This window comes from Vigna umbellata, chromosome 8 (genome assembly GCF_029865625.1).
Source record: "Vigna umbellata cultivar VRB3 chromosome 8, Vumbellata_1.0, whole genome shotgun sequence".
Lineage (NCBI taxonomy): Eukaryota > Viridiplantae > Streptophyta > Magnoliopsida > Fabales > Fabaceae > Vigna > Vigna umbellata.
This window is the reverse complement of record NC_142172.1, coordinates 19,086,142-19,100,793: the sequence shown is the minus strand read 5'-3', so window position 1 is coordinate 19,100,793 and position 14,652 is coordinate 19,086,142. Positions and strand designations below refer to the sequence as shown.

General features: G+C 32.1%; 1 protein-coding gene across 3 annotated transcripts; it reads right to left on the bottom strand.

Moving 5' to 3' along the window:
• Positions 1 to 1,031: 1,031 nt before the first annotated feature.
• LOC124838181 (VAN3-binding protein-like) lies at positions 1,032 to 5,425 on the bottom strand. 3 transcript variants are annotated; one of them, XM_047313711.2, is made up of 7 exons: positions 5,028 to 5,425; positions 4,321 to 4,440; positions 2,925 to 3,375; positions 2,222 to 2,473; positions 1,956 to 2,005; positions 1,701 to 1,758; positions 1,032 to 1,519 (listed from the first exon to the last, which is right to left on the bottom strand). In XM_047313711.2, the coding sequence occupies exons 1-7, from the start codon at positions 5,352 to 5,354 to the stop codon at positions 1,296 to 1,298; spliced, it is 1,482 nt and encodes a 493-aa protein (XP_047169667.1). In that variant the 5' UTR covers positions 5,355 to 5,425; the 3' UTR covers positions 1,032 to 1,295. The 3 variants fall into 3 exon arrangements, with proteins under 3 accessions (XP_047169667.1, XP_047169668.1, XP_047169669.1); XM_047313712.2 differs by having other exon boundaries at positions 4,321 to 4,431; XM_047313713.2 differs by having other exon boundaries at positions 4,321 to 4,428.
• Between the last annotated feature and the right edge of the window lie 9,227 nt (positions 5,426 to 14,652).

The following is a 14,652-nucleotide window of genomic DNA, read 5'->3' as shown; positions in this document are numbered from 1 at the left end:
TGTTTAGGTTTGATTTGGTTTGGAAATTAATTGTGTTATATGATGTTTTATAATTGTATGATTTGATTCTTTTGATATTATTTTACTCTTGCTGTTTTTGTTGTTTGATTTTTCTTTTGCAATGATCACTTAAATGATGTAAGTATAGGAAATTGTCTTTCCAACTAATCCAGCATAGGATTCAGATTAAGCGATGGTATAGTTAGATTTTTGTTAATCTAAGTGTAAACTTTCTTCTTAAGAAATCTCTAAGTTTTTTTTGTTGATTATTTTCTTTAGTAGGTTTACACTACTAAAATGGGATAGTACAGAATTCCCAAATATATTTTAAGTATAACTAAATTAAAAAGCACAATGTACTACACATTATATATTTTTAACTTAAATATATTTGTAAAATCATTAATTTGTATTACAATTGTTCATGAAAAACATTTTAATGTAACTAGTTTAAAAAATTGACCACAAAAGTTGTATCGTAATATTTAATTTTATTATTCAATGTTAAGAATGTGTGAATCTCACTCACTTGAAGTCATGATTGACAATGAATCAAAAGAGTATTTTTATTCCCTAGCTAGGTTTGCACACCAAGTCACTAAAACTTTATGAAAACCATTTAGAGAAGGGGAAAATAAAAGAGGCTTTAAATTTGAACTTACCACATGTTGAAGTAAAGTTAGCAATTATTTACATGTTAAGTCATTCTCAGGTATATTTGGCAAGGCATATTGTATATCTTTTAAACACTTTACTTTAAAAAAAGAAAACACAATGTGAAGAGGAATATAATCCAAAACAATGATGACTATCTCACAATCCTTAAACTATTTCTCGGGATCCAATGAGGGAAAGCTCAGATCAACATGTATAAACAAAAGACATAGATCATCAACCTTTGTCTTTATCTTCAATGCTACACTTCACTCAAATCTCACTCTTTCTTTTCTTCTTTTCTTTTGACTACCTTTGGTCTAAGATACTCACTCGCTTTAACTTCTTTCCAAATCAGCAAAAGAACAACACCAATGTTCACATGATTTTCTCCAACTTTTCCCATTCAAAAAATACATAAAAATATCCAAAAGAAAGAAAGAAAACCCTCATATAACATAATTGGAACTTCATTTCAATTTTTTACATTTGGATCAAACCCCCAACCCCGTCAAGTATCAAAAGATGTACTACCATGTTCATTTGATCATTATCATCATCAATCATACAAGCAAGGATCATCCCTTTTCCCTTTCCCTTTACCCTTTTCCCTTTTCCCAAATCCCAAAATTTCTTCACAATCAAACGTTACATATTCTGTTTCTGTTGTTCCTCTCAGCAGCAATAGATAGAAGCCTTGACACACCCTGAGTCCACACATCGTACTCTCTCTGATTTCTGCACTCAAATTCAACAACACCACGCATCACTGTTTTCAAACCAAAGTAGCGACGGTTCTCTCCACCATCAAGCAAGTGGCGACCGGGCCATGCAGGCATGTCTTTGATCACTCCAAGCACCACATCTGTGCAATATTTTCAAAAAAGGGGTTTGGAATTAAACTTAAAGAACAAACCTTTTGATTCTTTTCCTACTTTAAAGACCACAACTTTCACAAATCCCCAAACCGGACCAAGACCCACCTCCATTTCAGTTAAATTATTTCAAGAGTCGGACAAAAAAGTAAACCAAAATCAAAGACTCACTCTTCTTCTTTTTTGTGATGGTCCCAGCAACGTGCCTGCTCTTCATCTTCACCATAACCTGAGAGCACAAAAAGAGCCTCCAAAGGGTTACCACCACTTGCAGATTTCTCGGAAAACTAAAACTTCATCTCATCCCTTCACATCACATCATTCTAAGCGCCCTCACTTTTCAACTTTTTTTCATACTCTTAATTGATCACCAAATAATTGTTTATCTAATACATGATTTCGAACAAAGTAAACAAAAAGTCGCACCTGGTTCATCCTGTTTATGTAAACGGATACAATTTTCCAATGCAGTTCACCTGCAAGAGCAACAACCGATTCTCAAATCAAATCATTTCCTAATCATCATACAAGGAAGAAACACAAGACATTTAAAAATAACACCACAGAATCTGCTTTACTAATGTCTTTTTACTCCACAGACACAAAACACAAAACATGCCAAATTGTAACAAACGTTCCGAATCAAACAAAGTAAAATAACACAACAGAAATGTAAATTTCAGAAAATATACCGGTGCGTGTGCGTTTGAGAAGTTCACAACCTCTGGCCAGCAATTCTCTGCTGCAGATACCCAAGAAGTTTTCTTCTGGCACAATTTCACCACTGAAGCTACTATTAGAGCTGCCATTACTACCGCTACCGTTACCTCCGCCGCCACCGCCGCCACCACCGCCACCCAAATTCTTCTCCACAGGAATCACGGCTGCTATGTTCCAAACCTCCTTAAGGACCCTCGCTTTCAACGTGGCAGCACCGCGTAAAGCTGCAAAATCAGGCCACAGACACCATGCTCAACACAAAAGCATCAGAACCCCACAAAAAAATTCCTATGTAGGGACAGAAACAGATCCATTTTGAAAACAAGAACTAATGTTAACTGCAAATATTGTATGAACATCAGAATAAGATAATATAAAGCTGTCCTATGTCAGGATATATTTCCAAAAATGCTAGTACAAAACAAGGAATAAAAACAATAATTGAGAGAAAATTCATTCACTTAAGTTTTTTTGATTTGGTTCTTCTAAATTTGATAAAGTGTGAAGTAAGTAAAAGTGAAAAATAATTACCACAAAATCAATAATCTCCGACCCTTTGAAGTTAAGTACATTACAGTTAAATAAATTCAAAATAATTATCCAATTATAACGTTAAAATTTTCACGATAAAGCAGTTAAAGTGAATGTCATTTGTTTCTATTGTCATGCGGATACCTGTGGCTGCAGCTGCCGTCAACGTCGTGATGTCGCCGGCGGACCTCACGTTCACGGCGGAGCTGACCACCGAGGCCAGGTGGTCGCGCTCGGCACCCATGGCCTCGGCCGCCTCCACACACTGGGCTGCCACCAGAGTGGCCGCCGATGCCACCGCCATGTGAGTCTTTGCCATCTGCTCGTCCTTTCCGGAACCGGAAGAGGCGGCAGTGCCGGCGGCGATGGCAGCAACTGCGGCAGCGACGCCAGCAACCGAAACAGCAGCGTGGAGCTGAGCATTATGCGCCCTGGTCTCCTCCTTCTTCTTCTCCTTCCTGTCCTTCAGCCACCTCCCCACTGTCTTACCACCGCCTGCGGCGGCGGCGGCGGCAGCGCCGCCGGCACCCCAGTATTGACCATTGAGACCGGTGATGATGCTGGTGGCGTTGTGGTTGTTGTTCGAACGGTTATACTGCAGAGAAAAAATTTCATGTGGTGGGCCATTCTTAGCAACAACATAGACAAGCAACCAACAAATTGTTTTGCAACATCAACTTTGTGTGTTTCACAATGGATCTTGTCGTGTCAGTGAAAATATTCTGTGTCTATTTCCAAATCACTAATTCCTTATCAATATTTGTAAATATTTTAGTACCAAGTTAATAAAAATTGTTAACATTAGTCTCTGCTGTTCTGAACAAAAGAACAAGGTAAACAACCTTGGCGTGGCAGAGTCCAAAATTGTACTTATCTCCATTTATATTTTCGTCTGTGCCTATGGTTAACTTATGTTCAATCCTTTTTTCCAATTTTTCCTCATAGGGTGGTCCATCAGCTATTAATGCAACCCAATAGGAAATTTTTTTTTCAGGCATGATCAGGAATCAGAAGAATGGTTATTGTTGGTGGCTTTCACCAATTTCACAAAGAAGGGGGACCACTGAGTAACCTTGTAACTGAAATTGCAATGGAAACAAAAAAAAACACAGCTTTTGGAATTGTAAACCTAACGAAATAATTGAAACACTAAGAAGCACGAGGATTCCGAAGCAAAAATTGTTCATTTTTTGCCGGGCTAAAAACACTATTTTCCGTTAACTAGTTTGTAATTTATTGAATTTTTTTAGCGGGCAGTGGAAAAATAAGCAAAAACAAAACAAGTACTAACTAGTTTGTTTGTTTTGTTTGCAGTGAAGAGATAAAAGCAGAGGACTCTCTCCATGTTTGTTCTGTTTTGTTGGTAAGAGAGAAAGCTGAAACTACATGGTGGGTTTGGTTGGTTGGTTGGTTGGTTTGGTCCAAGTGTGCAGTGATATCAGTGTTCGTGCTTTGCACCAAACAAAAAAGTGTAACTCCATTAAAAAAAAAAACATGTTTGTCGGTTCAGAGAGAGAAAGAGAGGGAGAGACATAGTTACCTTGAAATCGTCAATCTCAGAAGGGGAAACCGGGGGGCTGTCTGTCAGGGAGCCATTAAGAGGGCCACTGCTGTGAGAGAGCCTTCCTGAGGTCCTTGGCGATACCTCCTGCTGACCAAACTCAAAACCACCCATTCTGCTTCAGTCTTTTGTCACCATTAACACACAAAAATTGAAGACTACTGATACAAACATATTCAAATTAAGGATATCTGTTCAAATGACATTTCCTAAATTTAAGTTTATAAGTTATTTAATCTAGGCTTAATCATTCATATATCTATAACCAAACAAATTTAATTTTTACACATCCTATTATTTTTAGCTTCCACAAATTTTGACAATAAAAGCTAAAAAGTTCAAAAACTATATATCCATGAACTGAAAAAGTTAAAATGTCTAAAATATATTAAGTTTAAATGTAAAAACTAAGAAAAAATTTGTATATCAACAGATACCAAAAGAAGAAAAATCAAACTAATTACAGTGATCTTGAAATTTTTACAGTACCAACACTGGTACAGAAAAAAACGATTTCCTTCATTGAATTCGACCACTAGTATGCCCCTACTTAGCAACTAACACATTGAAATCTCTACGAAAAAAACTGAGATAATTTAACTTTGTTATTCTCCTTTCTACATAGGAGTAGTTGCAGAGAGAAGAAAGAGAAGATGAAGCAAGAATGGAAGAGTGAGTGAGCATACGGAGTGAGACATGATACGATCCATAATCATCTGCGAGGTCTCAGAGGAAGCAAAGGAGAACGGGTTGCCAGAAACAGTGGCGGATTCTTCAACTTCTCCCGCTATGTCTTCCAGTATCACAGACGCATTAGAATTGTTGGAACAGAGGTTAAGGTGGTTGTTGTTGTTGTTGGTTTTGGAACAAGGTGGAAGCTGTTGAGACGAAGAGAGAGCCTTGGAGACTTCCATCGCGGAGGCGCTCCACGACCGCGAGAGGAACTCCATGGGGTCACGGGGAGCCGTGCTGTGAAACGGGTCGGGTCTCCACGCGGGTCGCTCCTTTTCCATTATCGGGTTCGGGTTTTGAAGAAACGAAGATGAAGAGGTTTTGTTTTGTTCAGAGAATCAGAGAGGTTTTAAAGAAGGAGAAGGGAGCGGAAATAAGAAGTTCTATTAAAAGAGCACGGAGACATGTGACAACCGTTGATCTTTGTCAGGACTTGATCAACGGGTCTCGTTTCTCGATGCCATCATGCAAATTATACCCTACCACACTTCATAAAAGATATAAAGAAGGGGAATTTTTGACAAAGGAAAAAAGTGAGGGGAAAAACATGTTAAATAGGAAGATTAATTAGAAGTTTTAATTGATTTAGTAATTTATTTATATAATCAAATAAAAATCAATAAAAAAATAACCTTTGGTGTTTCACTCACAATTGTGGTAAAAAAAAATGGATCTTTTTTCAAGTTCTGAAAAGAAAAAAAAAACACCATAGATGAGTTCTACTTTATACCTAAGTTAATAAAATCAAAGAATTCAGGATAAGATTAAAGGGTCTTTGATTTGAACCCCTTTTTTTGGTTAAAGTGAGAAAGTGTTTCTATTTGATTTTCTCAAATCCCATGTTGATACCTTTTTTATATCAAGACTAGATTATTTGTATGCAAAACTAAGCTGTCAATTTAAATGCTGTAAAAAAAGGTTAATAAATTTATTTTATTTTATGAAATATAGTTGATAAATTTAGTATATCTGTTAGTTTAAATTTTATTTTTTTTGCAACCTTTTTTTTTTCTGAAAATAAAAAAGAAAATAATAAATAAGATGGATGAGATATTTGTCTTTTGCATGTGGGTCCTTTAATGTACAGAAAAAATGGTACCGTATTATTCGTTGACAGAGGCAATGCAATGCAACTCTGTTTCTGCTAACGATCGTGCAGATGCCACTCACACAAAAACAAAACAATCACAGTGATTTTCATAATTGCCAAAATCAATTTCACCTATCTTTTGTAATGGACACTGTATTTTATTTTATCATTTCATTCAATCATAAATCATTTCTTACTTTTTCATACTATATATATAATTTTTATTTACTTTTGTTTCAATTATAAATCATTTAACTTTTAATTAATTTTTTAATACATTAAAAATTTGAGATGTTTGACGAGCAAAATACATGCAAGTTTAATTCTCTGACAGCGTCTTCATCACTGATCTGAGATCTCAGTTTGGAGCATTGCTCTCACAGTTTACCAAAACATGAATTCACTGCAGGAGGAACATGACACTGTGATTGTATAAAGCTACGTAGGACACATTGATGTTTTAGCATTTACTACAACATTGATGAATCCTTCACTATACTGCACCATTCTTGGATGGTCACGAGTTCCCAGCAAAGAAAGAGGGGACAAGGATGTTACAGTTGCATGAAGCAGAAGTGTCTCATGAAATAGTTTTAGGTTTTGAGCATGCATGAGATGAGAGCTTCTGATTAGAAACATCCATCAGTCTAACTGTTCATCCAGCCAGCTTGTCCATTAATGAGATTCCTTTCTCTGGGTTTAAACCTAGATCCATATATATTAATCTATGTCCTCACCACCCTGTTCATGTTCCTGCTCACCCTTTCTTTTTCATTCTTAATTATTTCATTATAATCAATTTTTAACACCTTTTTTTTTGCCTGGTCAATTTGGATCTTTCAATCATTATTTAAAATTATTTATTTTATTAAAGTATCATTTTTAAACTATTTCAAATAAAAAAATTATAAAATAGTTAGGTATTAATTTGAAATCTTTCTGTGTGAGGTCAAGAATAACAGTGAAACACTTTTTAACACTTTTTTTTTTTACCTAAGTCGTTTTGAATGTATTTTAGCTACATTTTTAAAGAATATATGTCAAATACACTCTAAATTATAGATTTTGAGATAAACTTATGATTAGTAAAATTATAATCATAGCTCAACGCTAATAACTAAAACTTATCAGTTATTTTTATTAGAGATTGTAATTAAGGTTATTTGATTTTGTTGTCCATCTATCCAAACAACCAAAATATAAATCATACAGGTATACGATTATAATGAATAAAGTCAATTTAAATATATAAATAAATATAAATTTTATTTTATAAATTAATTTGATAAGGTTAAATTAATTTTAAAAGTTTGTGGTTTTAATATATTATAAAATCATAAATTAGCGAGTTTATTTCGACAAAGTTTCATGTTTAATAAGTTTATTATTTCGTCTAATAATATCAAATTTAGTCTCCCGTTTTAATATAAATAATACATCAACATATACATAAAATCAATTTATAATATTTATTGTTAACATCATCTTTAAATTCAGGTTTAAAAGTTAAACAAATTATTACTTGTGGACATATTTTAGATGTTTTTAATCAACTTTGACTTAAAGAAAATCGTCACTAATTCAAATTTTGTGCAATACCTATATTTATTAACCAATGACACTAAATAAAATAGTTGTATTTAAATTTACATTGGAATTATGTTAATTTTTAATATATTTTTATTAAAGCATATTTGATATGGATATATAATGTTGAATCTATTTCTGGTTACATTGTCCACCTGCCACACGAATGGAAAAGGAAAATGGTGGAACAGTATTGATAATGATTCATCTCTGGTTGAATATATATTTTTTGCATTATCATCAAAACGTACGTACGTGTGAGTACATCCCAATTGATGAACTTGTTTGCATTGATAATTCAATAGATAATATAATATATACATTATTAAATGCATGTTTTCACCTTCAAATAGAACTATATACGGATAGATTTGAATAGTCATGTCAAACATTAAGTGAAGTTATTTTGAAGTGATGGTAAAAGATGTTGTTTTCAAAAAGTTTTAAATATTGTAATTTTATTATATAATTGAGAGTTTTTATGCAAGGATTTGAATTCAACAGTGTGAGACCCTGAAAATTAACTTTGTAAATTACTTGTCATATCACCATTAATGTACATCATAATCTATGCTTATCTCTTTTAGAAACCCACTCCCAACTCTGATTTTCATCTCTGCTGTGCAAGGAAAGCTGAGCCAAATCATTTATCTGAAAACATTAAAAGCGCACCTAGCCTTGCATGCACACACGCCACGTGTCACGGGAGAAACTTCCAAAAGGAGAGTTTGGTGTGCAGGTGTCAGCCTGGGACACGCTCGTTCAAACGAAACGAGTTTAACAAAACCAGATTTTTCTGAAAAACTCTCTCACCTGCATCACTCATCTTCTTCCTCGCGAAACACACCCATTCATCTTCTCCAACTTCTCTCTTGAACTTCCAACCTTCTCTCTACTGTAAAACTCACATCTATTCTCCGATCACGTTTGCAGCACCGTAGGAGTGTTCGTTCTGCTGTGATCTTCCTTTTGGACCGAACAAAATTGGAATCGAAGCTGGTGAGTCCCCTTTCCGTAGTTCGTCCTTAGGTTCTGGAAAAATAGGGTTTTTAGTTTCATGCAAGATTGTATTCTAAGTGTTCTGTATTCCGTGGTTAGATTTTGTTTTGGAAGAGTCAAGAATATAAGAAAAGCTTGTTGAACGAAGCCACTTTTACATCTAGGACAAGTTTGGTTGCCAATTCGGGTAAGGGAAGCTTATATGTTTAATTTATACTTGCATGTTGTGTAATCTGGATTGCATGTATTAAAAGCATGATGTTGAAGCTGTATGGATGACCACTGTTATGGAATATGATTTCTGATTTTGATTTATCTGTCATGAACGAGCACTGCTTGTATGTATTATATATGTTGTGGTGGTTTGAAATGTATGTTGATTTGATTATGTATGAACGGAGTATGGTTATTGTATAGTTGGAATGATTAAAATGTTGAGATCTGTATGATGATGATGTTTAAGGTGAATTAAATCTGGAATGAAAGTTATAAAGTTTATAAATTTGAAATCTGGAAAATTCTGCTAAGGTTGAGAAATCTGAAATTTAAAACACTTCCCTATGATAAAAGACGCTCGTCATCGTACGGTCTTATACCGTTCGGTTTTCCTGGAAAATAACTTAGAATGGAATTCTTTCATTTGGAAAGAACTCTGCTCGAGAACGAGCGTCCCCATTTGAATGTTTGAGCGTTCGGTTCAGCTCAACTATATATAAATATTTGAAACTTTATAAATACGTAAAGTTCGGCCTTATGTCGAGCGTTCGTCTTTGATAGCGTTCGGCCTTATGTCGAGCGTTCGTCTTTGATAGTGTTCGGCCTTGTGTCGAACGTTCGTCTTAAACGGCGCACGGTATTCTACCAAGCGTTCGTCCGAAATAGCGCTCGGTCCTATAACGAGCGTCCGTTCTAAATCGCGCAAGGTCTCATATCAAGCGCTCGTATTAATTGAATAATTATTTGATAAAATAGCGTTCGTTCTAAAGTATTAGACATTCATTCTCTGTAAGTCCATTAAATCTCTGGCCTTAGTTTTCATCATGCAACCATCTTCAAATATGATTCTAAGTATTCTTGACACTCCATTGTGTATTAAATCTGGTTCATGTTTTATTCACAAATATTTTCTAAGTACCAGTACACTTCAAGTCGAGTCAGTTCATCTAACTGGCCAAATAGAAAATTACGGTAATTGTATATTTCCCTGAGTATCCAGTAACTTTATTTGGACGTTCGTCCTACTTCTTCAATGGATTGAGCGTTCGTCATTTTGACTCCTGAACCTAATGATGTAAAAGATGATGGAATATGATAAGTTAAAGTGTGAACACTATGAGAACTGAATTTATGATGTTGGATTTTGGACGAGCGTTCCAGGGAGGAACGTCTCATATATATATATATATTGAAAGATTGAATTGGTAAAGTATGACTATGGATAGCTAATGCTGGCTTGGTCCATCCTGATATTCCGTGATGCTCATCTTCACGTAGAAGGGAGTAGTCATGTGTGGGAATAGCAGGAGGTTCTATTCCTTAAGGGTACTTTGGATAGAGCTAACCTCGAGTGGCAGCTGTTGAGGGTATCCCAGTTACTACATCACTCGGGTGCAAGGACGCCTGTAGCTACACGGTTCATACAGTCCGGACGGTCGTCTATTATACTTATAAATTACTATAATGAATTATGTTAAATTGTATGTTGTGCGTATGCATTGAAATGTTGAATGAGTATGTTGGATGTATGAATTAAATATTATAAGCTTACCCTTTCGTTTTCCTTGTGTTGTCAATTGTCCATGTACGTTCGTCCTGTCTTGCAATGATCATCCGTTGTGGATGTGAGCAGATGGTGGTGCGTCCCTTGAAGAAATGCTAGAAGAAGAAAATTTGGATGAAGCTAATCTGGTGGAAGTAGAAGTAAAGGCCGAGCCTTAGAGTGCTCATTATATTAGGCTGTAAATGTTTAGTTTATTTTTAGACGTTCGGTTATATGTTTTGGTAAAACCGTTCGTTATTAGCGCTCGTTGTTTTGAGCTGTATATTGAAACTCTGCAACCTTAAGCCGTTCGGCTTTTGAGCTTGGTTAATTGTAAAGACTGCTTAATTACTGTTAATTGTAATTAATTCTAAATTATGGTAATTACTATATTTTGGGATGTTACAAATAGTCTACACAAAAAATATTCAAAGACACAGTATTTAAAAAATGTTAAAATTAAGAAAAAAATATATGTTTATGGTTATTTTGATCTATTCAATTTTAAAAATAAGGTTTAATAGCCAATTTAGTCCTCACTTTGGTTGAAAAATCTCAATTTAGTCCCTCGTTATAAAAGTGTTTTGAATTAGTCCTAACTTTTAAAATAGTGGGTCAGATTGGTCCTTTCTGTTAAATATAAGTTAACAAAATTAATGGATGATGATGTGACACAACTTAAAGCTAACGAGGGACAAATCTAACACATCAGCTTTAAGCTGTGTCACATCATCATCCATTAATTTCGTTAACTTATATTTAACGAAAGTGACCAATCTGACCCACTATTTTAAAAGTTAGGACTAATGTAAAACACTTTTATAACGAGGGACTAAATTGAGATTTTTCAACCAAAGTGGGGACTAAATTGGCTATTAAACCTAAAAATAATCAATTGAATCATTATTGATTAATTTCATAACATAATAATTGGTTATCAACTTAGTTAATTGATGAAAATTGAAAATAAATGTTCTTATAACTTAATTGAATAAAATCTTAATTAATCAGTTAATTTTATTTTTAATTAAATATAAAGTTGAAATAATCAATTAACATGTGATATAATTAATTAAAAGAGAAAGCATTGTAATTATTTTTTAAATTTTAGGAAAAATAATTGATTACAAACTTGAAATAATTGAATGAACTTTTTTAAATCAACATTTTAGACACATGATACTTGGGAAAAAAGTGAATTTTTTCAGATTATCTGAGTTATTTTTAATTGTTAAAAGTGCTTTCAAGTTTAAGGATACAAAAGGTTGCATTATTCTTATTGAATAATTTTTGTGTTGTACTTATATTATTATGATACATTTTTTTTTTCCTTTTTTAGTTGCTGGAAGTGTTTAAGTGTATATTAATATAAAACGAAAAAAATAATAAAAACTAATTTAGAATGTTTTTTAATTTCAAACTTTCATCTGCATAAACTTTGATGATATAATATAGTGTAGAAGAGAACATATTTCTGATCTAAAACATATAGAATATGTGAAATTTGTAGATTTATGTTCATCATAGAATAATTATCATAATAAATTATTGCAAATATTTAGGAATTATAATATCAAAATTTATGAAACAATTTTAAAAATTGATTGACTAAAAACATCATATATTAAGTAGAACAAGAGAATTGGCAAACAATAAATAGAAATTGATCAACAAAAGGGATATATTATAAGTGAAGTACTCAATATATTCCAACGCACTTATATTGTACAATAAAATGTAAGTAATAAAACATTACTAATTCATTAAAATATACACTCAAACATATGGTATTGGAGAACTCAAACATGATATTTTTTTTAAGAAAAAAAAATACAGTCTAAAAACACATTGCTAATTCATTAAAAATATAATTTACACTTAAAATTATAGCAACATTATGAAATGAAATTTGGACAGGGAAAAAACTGGTGAGTTTTACTGTGGGAAAGTATGAGTATTTTTTGTCATTTCTCAGCTAAAAATACACTACAGGAATGGTTCTTGCATGGACAAAGACATCATGAATAGACATGAGACAGGTAGCCATAATGCAGAAAATTAGATTGTGACCAAACCAAAGGGACACAATACACAGTAAGAAACAGCACTAGTGATCGAAAAATAATAACATGTCATTGTTACTATCATATATGCTGGAAACAATTTCATCATCATATCTGCAAGCTGTTTTAGGTTAAACACGTATATGTAGGAGAGATTCATACAATTTAACAACCTATTGCCAGCACATCATAATATCATATATTCAAATAATTAATCTTCTTTTCATTATGACTATCAAGTTTATAATTTGTTAATCATTACTTCTATATATATGCACATGCACGAAGATGGTTAGATGAATAGTCCAAGAAATAATAGAGAAGGAAGAAAGGTGGTAAACGATGATTCTAAATTTTGTTTGATAACATGAGAATATTGTATTAATCGTTTAATTTTTTAAGTGGGTTTAATTTTGTTACAAAAACTCTTTCTCATATCATTTTTTTTTTTGTTAATTTTATTCATTCTGTAGAAAGTTAATTTGGAGGTGAGAAAGAGAAGTAAAACTTGAAATTAAGAAAGGAATGAAAAATTATTTAATTTATTTTTTAGAAAGGGTGAAAACTAAAGAAAATAAATTATTACAAATTTTAGAAAAATATGATAAAATTTATTTAAAACCTTTAAAATAAAATTCTCATGATTAATAAAAATCGACGCGTATTTAATTGTTTATTTACTTACCAAGACTTGTATCTTTGCCAATACTTGTAAGTAGAGTATCCATCGAATGATTCAATTAAATACAAAGTGTAAAAGTTGAATAAAAACTAAAAGTAAAAGGAAAGGAACGTACAAAGAAAACTTTAATTTAAGAAAAATTAACAATAAAAAGAAACGAGCATGCAAAAATGAATTTTTTTTATTCAATTGCATTGCTTTAAATTGTTATTTAGAAAAATTACCAAAACTAAATGAGTTAAATATATACATGAATTATTTGAATGTGATATAGAGAAAGTATTATGCCAAAAATCAATCTTTTGAACTAACACAATTTTAATTCGCAATTTTCATGTATGTTACGATTTATATACACTTACATTGAATTGGTTTTTGTCATATTTATCATATTCCTCTATATTTTATCTATAACCAAGCAATTTAATCCAAATTACCTCAAATAGAATATTATATTTTTATTATAATTGCAGTAGACTCTAAAAAGGACGTAATATTACGCTTTTAGAAACTGAGTAATAAAATATCAATTAAAAATATTGCATGCAGATTAACAAAATTAAAGGGTGATTAAAAAAGTTAATAAATATGTTTGTACCTTTTTTTATATGTTTATGCTCAACTTCTTCTTATCATCAAAAACATTATTAAATAACAACTAATTTAAAGATAAAAAATAATAATTAATAATTATATTGATTAAGTTGGACACTATTTTATAAATTAAAAATTATTGATATTTAAAATGATACTTTTAATTAAAAATATATATAATTATTTATAAAAACAACATCTAATTCACAAATTAATTTAAATTGACAAACTAATTATAATTTTTTATTAACTATAGACTTGATTTTAGATATCAATTATGTTTTATTTACAAATAGTGTCTAATTGAATTAATATTATTTTTTGCCTCTAAATTAGTTGTTAATTAATAATTTTTGTGTAATATATATATGATAAAGGTTAAAATACCCATACTTAGTATAATAAATTTGGACTAAAATTGACAAAAAGAACATGCAAATAAAGGATATATAAGTAATATGTTTGAATGAGATTCATTTAAAAACTAGAAAAATGGGTTAAGAAAAGGGATGACCTAAGTCATAAAGGTATGAAAATTATACAAATTAAAGAATCTGTTCTTCATCTTTGTAATATATATATATCCTAAGATGGAAATATGTAGAGAAACTATTCATATAGAAGGCCTAGTAGAAACGTCGCCGTATGTTACCCATGCTGCGCATGCAACCTTTTGGACCATTTAATGCAATAAACTATTTTCCATTTTTACCTACTGTAAAACTATTATTTCACTCCTCCTTCAACTTTTTACAACAAAATAACTACAGTTAATAAAGAAAAATAAAACACTACATACATATTA

Bases quoted from the DNA above. Each gene is read 5' to 3' on its own strand.
- LOC124838181 (XM_047313711.2), bottom strand. From the start codon at position 5,354: ATGGAAAAGGAGCGACCCGCGTGGAGACCCGACCCGTTTCACAGCACG. The intron at 2,474-2,924 runs GTATCCGCATGA...CTGATTTTGCAG, and splicing joins GACGGCAGCTGCAGCCACAG to CTTTACGCGGTGCTGCCACG. The intron at 1,520-1,700 runs GTGAGTCTTTGA...AATATTGCACAG, and splicing joins CATCACAAAAAAGAAGAAGA to ATGTGGTGCTTGGAGTGATC.